The sequence below is a fragment of the Colletes gigas genome, unplaced genomic scaffold (assembly GCF_013123115.1).
Source record: "Colletes gigas isolate AHSC1104 unplaced genomic scaffold, ASM1312311v1 Colletes_gigas_Sc00012, whole genome shotgun sequence".
Taxonomy (NCBI): Eukaryota; Metazoa; Arthropoda; class Insecta; order Hymenoptera; family Colletidae; genus Colletes; species Colletes gigas.
The window spans coordinates 1,874,923-1,886,428 of record NW_025106641.1 but is presented as its reverse complement, the minus strand read 5'-3'; the positions used below and the strand labels follow the sequence as shown (position 1 = coordinate 1,886,428).

Below are 11,506 nucleotides of genomic sequence, written 5' to 3'. Positions count from 1 at the left end.
TTTAGCTAAGTTTACCTCCAACAGCCAGACCCCCTGCGGATACTCTCCCCAGGTGTGAGTCGTCATGAAAGGCCATTTCATGAAGCCATCCCTGTGGTCGTCGTCGTTCACCCTCCGGCTCAGGATCATAGACCTGGAATCAGTTTCTTTTAATCCGATTCTTTCCGGTACTTGGAAAGCTCTGTTTGGTACGAGCATTACAGTTTCACGTACCTAGTTCCCATGGGAGAAGTTAGGAACAACTCCAGGTCGCCTCGACGCGTGGCGTTCACAGAAATGACGGCTTGCACGTGTTCCAGATAGTTTACAGCGTACTCGGTACCGGCGCAGGCATCAGTCTTTATTTTCAATAGGATCGATCGGTCGTTCGTCACTTTCCTAAAAACGAAATCGATGGACTATCGACGGAAGCATAGAAAAGTAGCTGGGGATTGTAACGCTAATGGAAAGCGACGCTAAACGTTCTCTCGTAGGGGTAGCCAGAGATCGATACTCCGGTCATCCACAAATAATAACCCAGCGGACGTTTATTGGTGTTTACATGGTTTTCGACTTTCCAACGCGGAAGCGGAAAAGGTCCTAAGTGGAATCGATGTCCAAAATCACTCACTGCATTTCGGTAACCGAGCCAGCCTCGCAGTGATACCGTGGCGGCACGGTTTTCCACTTTTTCGCCAGGGCGACCATCGCACCGGCGTCCAATACGCCGTAACCGAAGAGGTGGTTGAATTCCAGACCGACTCCGTTCATCGTCCAGTGAAATCTTCCCTTGGCGTCGAACAAGGAGTTCCTCTTCGACGTTAGGACAGTCAAATGTTGGATGTCGCGCCAGGTCAGCTGGGGACTGAAACCAAACGAACCCAACGTTCGGAAAATCTACAAGAACGAGAGATACCGCGCGTGCATTCGCACAGGGATCAATATTTCCGTTGGTCAACGATCGAAACATTCCTTGTTTCTGGGTCACGTTTCGGTGATTCGGTCCGAAAGCTCGGGGACGAGCCCCATCGACAGCTTTTCGCCTCTACGAGCTTCGAATAAGTCGAATCGTCGCTGAATTCGAACAATGAGTATTGTTTCACATTACTACAATTCGTTCGTAGCGTTTCAGACTGTAAATTCTACACCGGATTGTCGCGAAACGTTTTTCGCGATTTTTAAGTGATACGAGTCAACGACTAGTCAGACGTCGCTCAATAATAATTGACTAGGAGATGAAAAATTAATCATTCGACAGTCTTCTCGATGGTATTGAAGATTTGAGTGGAACTACCATCGCGGGTATCGAAGAAAACTATTTAAATATTATTTAATTCAAACTTCAGTAGTAAGTCCAACGATAAGTCAGACCTGACTTTCCGCTGTCCAATTTGATTATACGACCGAAGTAAAGTGTGTAAAACATTCCGCTCACGTTCCCTTTGCCCCCATGAATTACAATATCATTTAATATTAAACGAACGGTGAAGTATAAGCTGGAGCGTACTCCACGCAGCTGGTACTTTCCCGGTACTACCAGCTATCGAATGATCCACGCTGATGCGGATAGAGAATTAATGCAGGATTTACGTTGCATACAGAGCAGCCATGTCCATAGGGTCGCGAAAATGGCGCTATAATTTGCACGGACACGTATGTATCTCGCAACTTGCAGTTTACCGAATCTGATCGATTTCTCCTGCGTTATCAATGGTTTCTGGAGTATCTCTAAAAATTCAACGACCAAACCAATTTGCTTATTTTATTTCCACGGGAAAGAAGCTTATCCGCGAAAGGTGATAGATTAAAAAATAACGCGAGCCGACCTCGCAATGTTTTAATCAATCACTCCGACCTGCCGTGTTTTCTTTCCCGACGAAAACGCTTTCACGGCAGCCCGATCCGATTAGAACAATTTTTGTTTCGGGTTTTGTTCCCGCACGGTTCGATCGAACCTGTGAGCGTCGAACAATGCAACCAACGGTCGCGTGAACAAAAAGCACGGCGGTGTTTTTCGTTTCCGGGTCGCAAAACAACGGCGAGGCTGCCGCCTGTGTAAAAAAATTGAATTTGTTGGCTTTCAAGCTTCCGAACGATCGAACGGCCGAAAGCACGGAGCTTCTGGTCACACGGTAATTCGATTTTTATCGCGGCGCGCCGATGGAACGAGATAAAAGCTTCGACGTCCCCGTTCTTGTAAGCTGGTCGATCGAATTGCTTTCGAAAGATCTTCGACGCTGCTGGAAAGCCAGCGGAACCGTTTCTTCGCGACAATAAAATCTCGCTCGTCTTTTAGGAGGACGTTAAGATAAAAACTAGCTTTCGAACTTCGCGCTTGTTCTTCGTCGGAACGTAGCTGCATTCGGCTTGGTTTCTTTCTCCCTTCGCTGTTAATAATTCGATAGGAAACTTACTTAGCTTCGAGAGCGAGGGCAAACACTCCTGCGGCTTCCGGGGCAGCAGCGGACGTTCCGCTGTGCTTCCTCGTGCATTTGCCATACAAATCGGTGGTGGCCTGAAAATAGAAACGATAGTTTTTGTACAATTAATTGCAAACGGGAAGCCCTTTCTGCTGAAATCCTCTCAACCGGTAAGCGTTATACCTCGCATTGAGAGGATGCTCGCTGTTTGCATTTTAATGATCGTTAGAGAGTGAATGTTTATGCAAGAAACGTATGGCATTCGTGCTCATAAAATATGCATGCATGCCTGAGACATATGCAAACATGCGAGGAATATTTAACGCGCGATTTATCATGTACAGAGTACCTAGATGTTGACCGTGATATTTGTTATCTCGAATAATATTATTTTCAAATGTAATTTAAAACCTAACGTTTCTACTGTATTATTTCAACGTCGTTTAATTCATTCTGTTTCTGTTATTATAGCTTTCCACGCTGCCATACCGTTACGTACTAATATTATTTAATGTCCTTAAGGGACATCCTCCCAGGCCAATAAATTTATCCGTGTATCCACCTACGTGCGGAAACGACAAAGGCGAGCTCTCTGAAATCCTAAAGTTTCGTACTGTCTTCGGGGAGTATAGTCTTCTTTATTATTACTGAACGTAAGTACAACCCGGTGTACTGAAAAGTACGGAAGTGATGAAGAATATGGACAGAAACTTCGCGGATGACTTTTCGTTTTACGCGTACTGCGAACAATTTTTAAAATAGGTCGCTACAAAGTACGACGATGTACTTTCTCAAAGTGTAACCGATCGTAAAATATTTAACATTTACCAGAAAGATTAAAACGTCGTATCATTCTTCGAGTGTTACGAGTTTGCCAACGCTTACTCGTGTAACCGATCCTCGCAACTAATGGTGGTTAGTCATTAGTACACTCGCTATATCGCGCCCTTAGCGCCTTCAATTCACAAAGGGCAATTCTCTGACCGACAATTAGCACGGGAACGTTTCAAACTCGATTCTAAGTTCGTGAAACACTTTGCGTAATCGATCTTTGCACGAGGAGATCCGAGTCGAACTCTATAACGCTGATCGGGCCGAATAACGCGATTGGACGCTGTAACTCCCAGGGGCGGTTAAAACGTTCCGCTTCCGGGCGATGTAATCTCCTCGATGGTAACCTAGTATATAAAAAAAAAGTTTACGCGTTAAAAGTTCGTTTCTGGTCGCGCGGAGCGGTGATAAAACGACGATAAAACGCGACGGCGCTTTTCAAAAACTACCCCGACGAACAGACACCGTTTCTCGCGCGAAACAAAAAGGTAGCGCAGGTGTCCGTGCACGGTTTTACGAATTCTCAGAAGTTGAAGCAACGTCGTAATAATCTTAACCAACCGTAGCGGAAGTAACTTCCATTTTAGTTAATTTCGTGTAATTCGCGCCACGTGGATTCGCATTCCCTTGTCTTTTTTGCACGTTTCTTCCGGCGCTCGAGCGTGAAATTCTCGTGGCGTTCGTGTCCGTCCATAAAACGTCGACTATCGGACGCAAAGACTGGAACGAAGAAAAATCTATCCGGAGACGTGTCCGGGGCGAAGATTGTGCACGACTGTAGATAGCATGCGGTTAACGACCAGCTTATAAAAGGTTATTGAAAGAAGCCTCGGCCCGTTTGGTGGTTTTGCATTTTCCGCCCGACAACGCGGATGCAACCTTCTCTGCATATATTCTGCGTCCAGGTAAATAACTCTCCTCGGCTCTACCGCCGGTATTTTTATCGCTTTTTACCAGGGATGAACCGCCAGACTCCGTGCTTACATCCAGTAAATACGGTGGTAAAAGCTGGTCGGTGCTGGCGCGTTTCTAGAACCTTTCTAAAAAGCTCGCGACAAAAAACGACCTACCGCATTTCCTTATAAGAATATTAAGTTTATTTATGCATATCCTGAGACACTTTGTTCGAATATCGTCCATAGATGCATGTTAAATCCGCAAAGAAAAGGAGCAACAGTAGTTTTTTGTTTTGTCTCTCTTTCTATATGTAGAAGCCTCCATATCGGAAGACCAAGCGTCCACAAAGCTGCGTTATAATGTTTACGAACGTCCGGTAAGCTTTCGTGAGCTGAGAAAGAGAATTCTACGTTACTCGTCGACGATAATCCCCTACTGATGGGAATAATGCTTTCACAAACCGACGTCGATACTTTCGAGGAAAATCCTTGTGTCTCTCGAGTGTCGATTACCGTAATCGAGACAGGAGGAGTGTCAGCGTGGGAAAGCAGACGTGTTTGCAAACCTACGCTGTACTTATATGAAAGAACTTCTACGACATAATCTATGTCTCAGGATACGCGAAAGATTCAGGATCTTTTCGTTCGTAGAAATACCCAATGCGAAACGAGGCGTAATATAACGAGAAGCAACGCGCCCCGACGAGGCAGTCCTCAGCCACGAGCTAATCTCGTTCTGTGTGCTCGAATAATAAGAAGCCATCGCGGGGGCGGATTTCACTCTAGTTAGTTTGCGGATCTAGCCACCCCTCGTGCTTTCATCAGACGTTCTCCTTTCGCGATGCACTCGCAGTACGATCCAACGACTCTCCCGCGTAAAATTAATGCGAAATTAAATCCATCCTAGCGACGATTCCCATCGTGAACCGCCAACCGTGTTGTTTCTTTCCTCGTAGTAAAAGACGCTTTTTGCCGAGCAATTGCGCCTTCTCGTATTTCCCTAATGCTGTTATATTCCTCCAGGAGCATTCTGAATACTTCGAAAGGCCAATCGTGGCGATAACGCGAGACCTATCGCTGATTTTTCGGGTATAAACAATCCTCTATCGTTATACATCGAACACTGGACAAAGGTTAACTTGCGTCTGAAGTATTTGCACGTTAACGCAAAGCTAATATTAGGTTCGGGGATATCTTTCTCGAACATGGCTAAAATATTTCCCCGGTCGCCTCGGGGCTTGCGCCACAGGTTCGTTGTTAATAATTTGTAGTCGGAACACGATGCTCGTTCAATACGCTTGTACGTACGCGTGCGCGTCCTTTTTAATAAATCAACGAGTCCGCGTAGGCGGACAGACCGTGCCGCGAACAGATCTAAAATTGTATACAGGTTGTTCGGCCACCCCTGGGGAAAATTTTAATGGCAGATTCTAGAGGCCAAAATAAGACGGAAATCAAGAATATCAATTTCTTGATCGAGGCTTCGTTAAAAAGTTATTCAAAAATTTCAAATCACTCTGGAAAAATTATTTTCGGCTGCGGGGGTTAATTGCAATCATTTTTGGTTATTACACATACCCCCGAAATCCTACCCACTTTCGAGAAAAAAATTCGAGGAATGTGAAATTTTCCGGCGAAAAAAAAAAATTTCAAAATGTTCTAAAAAAATTATTTTCGGCTGCGGAGGTCAATTACAATCATGTTTGGTCAATAAACATACCCCCGAAATCCTACACACTTTCGAGAAAAAAATTCAGTAAGTGGACAACTTTTTCGATAAAATTAAAAAATTTCAAATCATTCTAAAAAAATTATTTTTAGTTGCAGGGGTCAATTACAATCATTTTTGGTCATTACACATACCCCCGAAATCTTACTCAGTTTCGAGAAAAAAATTCCTCACCGAAAATACAGTTTCTGGCCAGAAATGTTGCCCGAAAATTTCATGCGAATCTTTAAAATGTCATAACTCCTGAACGGATCGGCCGATTTTAATGTTTCAAAGGGCAACCGACGCGTATTTTAGTGGGGAATATTTAGAGATTCGAAAAATCTTCGAAAAATTGTTCCTTAACCCCGTAAACTGAGAAAACCCCAATAAAAATGGTCCAATTTTCAAACAACCATAACTCTTACAATAGTGAATATATTTCAGTGAAATTTTTTTCTGAAGTAGAGCTCATGGGTATCTACAAAAAAGTATTAGACAAAATTTCCGTACAGCGTCAAACAAAATTACTAAAAATGAAAAACGAATTTTACGAAAAATCGACAGGGGGTAGGTGCCTAAATTTTTCGGTGAAAAAAAAAAAGTTCAAATCATTCTAAAAAAATTATTTTTAGTTGCAGGGGCCAATTACAATCATTTTTGGTCATTACACATACCCCCGAAATCCTACTCGGTGGACGATTCCCATGTTTCAAAATGCAAACAATGCGTATTAATGGAGCTCTAGAGTCCCCGAAAAATGGGCCCTGTATAATATTGTATAATTCACGAGACCTTGCCTCGAGAACTGACGAGATAACAATAATCTCCAACTCGAAAGATAGAATCAGGAGCATAATTAATTCATCCTTTGTGATCGAGAATAGCTCAAAGGTTAAGAGTACGAGCTAATCGTTGATTCGCCGAAGAAGTATTAACGAGATATTAACTTCGGTTGTTTTTAAAGTTTACTATTAAAGACGCTTCGAACTTTTAAATCTCTTCTCACGCAACTTGACATTAAGATTCTCGACAACTGTTCGAGACGCGAATACCCATCTCTTAAGAAATCTTCAAAGTCCATAAATCCTGGAGAGTAGCGAAAGTCGTGGAACTGGGAGGTTAAACGGCACGAAAGTTGCGACAATACTGCAGAAAGTATTCTAAAATACAAAAGAGGCAGAGTCGCCGTTATTTAAAACATTTCTGACTCTTCGATGCAAGGTTGCGTTTGATTTTGCGTGGCTCGGCAGACGATTGGGATCTTAAATTGCTGGGCGATGTTAAAAATGGTAGAATATGAAGACCTTCGACTACTTACCACTCCTATGTTGGGGTCTTTGGCCCCGTTGCTGAACGTGGAGGCTAGAGTGCTCGAGCAGCTCTCGTCGTAATGAGCATTTTGACCGTCGTTGATAGCGCTGTTAATGCTGACGGTCCACATGCTGGCTGCGTAACCATCGCAATTACAGTCATCCTCTTCCCCGCCGTCCCCGGATGCCCACACATAAATATTCCCTAGCCCCCGTCTCCCCTATAAGACAGAAACAGGCGTTAAAAAAGTTCAACAGCCAATCCTTCCTTTACAGATTCCCAATAGGATCTACCAACGTTAAGTTACACGATTTACAATAATATAAAATTAAAGTTTCGATGTTTTAAAACAGTTCCAAAATATGGCGTAGCTGTTAACCGAAAATCTAACTCGGTTTCCAGCACCTCGAATTCGTTCGCTCGTTATCACCCTCATTCCCGAAGGACTCCTGGCCTTGATTGCCTGTTTCTGCGACGTAACGACCTGCCATAACTCGCGCGTACAGCACGACCGGTTGTTAAAGGAGATTTCGCAACTGGAGACGACGATTCGTGGTCGCAAGACGGCCGTGAAAGCATTCGCGTCATAACGATTATCGGCGACGCTTCAAAAGCACGGAGGAGATAGCTTTCGAGGGTTAGACAGTAAAGACGGGAAGCTTTCAAATTTTCAAACAAACGAACCCGGAAAAACTACCGTTCTTTTCGATTACGCGCGTCGTTTCTATCACTGGACCTTTGTTACACGAGTAACAAAAACGCTGATAATTATTCGTGACCTTTGCACGGACCGGTCTAATTATCTCCGTAATTAGATCTATCGGGCTCCATCGCCTCTGCGATGAATTATTAACGTTTTCATTTAGAACGAAGTGTACACACTGATTGGATTTGACGGAATTATCGGTTACTCTTCCGCGGCTCGTGAAAATTCCGAAAACCTGATCGCGCCATTTTCCACCAACGAATTAAATCGCAAAGGTCACGCACAATTTTATTCTCTTTGAAACTTCTGTTTCGGTAATATAATTAAGTAGCTTTATTAATTCGAAAGCAGGGCCTTTTTTTAAATCGTTTGGAAAGTGGCGATCGTTGTAGCAATTAACTCGATAATTGCGCCACAAGTTTCCGCCTGCTGTCACGTTTGGGTAAATCGTTTTACGCGGCGTTTAAGTCGTGCGTAAACAAAGCACCCTTCAAGACTATCGATCTCCTCGCAAACGGTCTTTCCGGACCCTCCTGAATTCGGCACTACGTCCCTTCGGTTTGCCCACGCTCGGAAAACTCGCGTGCGTCACACACGCAAACGACATTGAACGCTTAAAGTTCGTTGCCTCGGGAAAGCGTGGGTGAATTCAGGTTAAATATAGCATCAACGGCAATTACTTCGTTTCTTTCGGTATCGATGCACCCAGCCGCTGTGCGGATCGAAACAAATGAAAAACGATCATCCGATTATCCGGATGTCTATATCTTGGCAAACAGCGACGCGATAATTACGAATTTCCGAAACTTTGTGAAAATTCGCTCGGTTGACCGTAGATAACGATAAAATCCTGACAGCAGCTGCACCCTGACGCTGTTTCGACAACCTTCGCTGGCATTTCGCCTCGATTCCGAGCGTGCAATCGTACGATACCGAATCCATGGACCGACGTATCGGAAATCGATGTCGTAACAAAGACAAATCGATGGAATTTTCGCGTTATCGCGCCGCGCATACCATGAATACACGTCGGTGTTCCAAGTTGACGTACGGTGACTCGATCGTGTTTAAAGAAAACTCGATTTTCCGTTTCTCCGAACGTACGTGTTTGTCGGCGAAAAATTTCCGCTGTTTTCGCAGAAGTTTCGTCCCGGTGCACGCCGTGGTTCGCTCTCGCGAGAAATCAGAACGCGCTGTGCAAAATAGCCGACACGGTTTTCGCGTAAAAACTGAAACGAAGCCAGAGATACCGAGAGACGCGTATCGTCCAGGGACTTGGTCGGGATTTTCCACTCTATCTGTATTTTTTACTCGTTCGGAAGATGCTACCGATACGCGCGAAACTTGCGAAATTCTGTACCGACCGAAGCCTCTCGAGTACAGTTTTTTAAAGTAGAATGGAGTGATTAGCCGAAGTCGAAGTTGCAGATTCTTCGACCGTTTGGCTCGCGAAGCCGTACAGGGAGAGTTTCAAGCACCAAGGGTTGATCCCTACCCTTAAGACCGTCTTGAACGAAGGTCGGTAAGAAGATCTCGCGGTCGCGTAAGGGGAAAAAAACATGACACCGATAGGTACCTCGTTAACTCCGCGCACGATGGCCCTCATCGTCGCGTTCCGCGGCCCGTCGACGGTCTTCCCGTCGTCCGTCGGTCCCCACGAGGCGCTATAAATGTCTATTAGGTCAGGTTCATGTCCCATGCTGTTAGCCTCGATCAAGTCGGTCATGTAAGGCTGATCCAACATTCGGATCCCGGCGACTTTCGAATCGTAGGCGACCCCGACGCCGCACACTCCGTTGTCTCGGGCTGCCGCCACCTCTCCGGCGCACCTGGTGCCGTGGCTGTCCAAGAAAGGGAAAATTTGTTATAATTTTACCTACAGAGCTTCGGGAATATGTTTACACCAGGTTGAAAAAGAAGTCTCATATCGAATCTGGATTTACGAGTAATTATTCTTCCTGGCGTATTCCTTTGACGACCCTGCAATTTTAACGAGAGGAAGTTTGCGAATAAGCGAACAAAAAAGAGGCAGGGAGTTCTTTGCCTTTGTTCGCCCTTTAGACGGCTAAATTATGAATCTCAATGCGAAGGAACGGACGCCGGCATTCTTCGAACGAAGATGTACGAGTATCCGGAGCCTGACCTTCAGCGTTTGAGCATAAAAAAGAAACCCCTGTGTGCTAAACCCGCGGATTTAATCAAAATTTCACGATACACAGCCAACGCACGTCCAACTTCGTCTCTGGGAAATATTACTAAGGACGTTTCTCGTTTATTAGCCGCGTTTAGGACCGTTCCTCGCAAACGACATGCTTCGCTATGACGTCCTATGCGCCCTATTTTCTTCATAATTCTTGCTGGGAAAAGCAATCGTTTTTCTTAACGTACACATAAGAAAATATAATAGAATGTTTAAACAAAAATGTGACCGGGTAATTGGGAGTCTATTTAATTAAATGATCATAAATTTCCAGCGAATGCACCGCTGTTATACAACGTAAATCGCCGCGTCACGATCCGACGGATTGTTACGTAGCTGGGCAGAAAGGGACGCGTCGGTTTAGCGCAGGAATTAATCAGCCGCGATTAAAACGTAATTACACGAAACAGACGCGATTAATTTGCGAGCAAGGACCCTCGTTCGTTATATTCTACGTCGCGAGCACCACAAAATTAACGGCCATTCGATAAACACTCGGCAAATATAATCTTGGATTCGTTAAATACAAAATTAACGAGGACAAAGTTTTCATTGAAACGTCGAACCTTTCGGCGATAATTATCGGAAGCAAATAAATCTCGCTGCATTTTCAGATCGTAATTAACTCCGATATCGATTACACGATCCTGCAAGGTATTTTAATCTTAATGAAACGTGTAACGCAATTTTGATCGTTGAAAATAAATCAGGAATATTTCGTGTAAACAAAATTAATTATTTTCAAGACGATGTCTGTAAACCTTATATCGCGAATCAGTTTGCAAAGTAAATTGGAGGAGACGCGGACTCGAACTTTAACAACATCGAATCCAAAGTTGGTACGCTTGTGGGATATTTCTTGCGAGGAACATCGTCGTGGGCAACTTTTATCGCCCGTCATTTCATCGGTATAGTCTCGTTTCTTTCGTTAAGCTTGTGGAGGCGTTACGTTCGCCTCTTTTATTACGGCGTTCCGATTGAACCTATAAAATCGAGGAACGAATCTCGTAAAAAGCGCAGGAGAAGAAAAACGATAGGAACGTCGAAGCCGAGACGACCGTCGCTGAAAGTGTTTCGTTAACCTTTTCCCACGTGCGCGGGCTAAGTAAATAAGATCATTAAACCGAAGTCCTGGTGCAATATCGCGGATTAACGGATTCCGTGCGAACAATCCTGCTTAGAAAGCGTTTCCAATTACGATCGGGCCGTGGAAGATTCGACGAAACCCATTCGTCGTAGGCTCCTGTCATTTGTCCATGATTTACCGTAACGCGAGAACAATAATTGGGCTCGTCGAGGGAAATACGAATCTCCGTTCGAGTATTCGGTTTCTATGGAAAGGATCCTATAGCTAACGAACAAATCTCTGCTTTTTTTTCGCGATATACACCACGTTGTTGATCTCTGGACCACTATAACTTCGAGAAAAGGTGAACAAGGTCAGAATTTAAA

At 44.4% G+C, this 11,506-nt stretch overlaps 2 protein-coding genes across 3 annotated transcripts in view; both read right to left on the bottom strand.

The window, feature by feature from the left end:
* Positions 1 to 11,506, bottom strand: part of LOC122399088 (JNK1/MAPK8-associated membrane protein) — a 760,891-nt gene that overhangs the window by 732,463 nt on the left and 16,922 nt on the right. The gene's annotated exons all lie outside the window — the stretch shown is intronic.
* Positions 1 to 11,506, bottom strand: part of LOC122399076 (neuroendocrine convertase 2) — a 28,960-nt gene that overhangs the window by 4,032 nt on the left and 13,422 nt on the right. Inside the window, exons 6-11 of the mRNA XM_043399466.1 lie at positions 9,431 to 9,695; positions 7,156 to 7,368; positions 2,394 to 2,494; positions 611 to 844; positions 214 to 378; positions 16 to 133 (exon numbers count right to left, since the gene is read on the bottom strand). Coding sequence (XP_043255401.1) covers positions 16 to 133; positions 214 to 378; positions 611 to 844; positions 2,394 to 2,494; positions 7,156 to 7,368; positions 9,431 to 9,695 — 1,096 coding nt within the window. The remainder of the gene's footprint in view (positions 1 to 15; positions 134 to 213; positions 379 to 610; positions 845 to 2,393; positions 2,495 to 7,155; positions 7,369 to 9,430; positions 9,696 to 11,506) is intronic.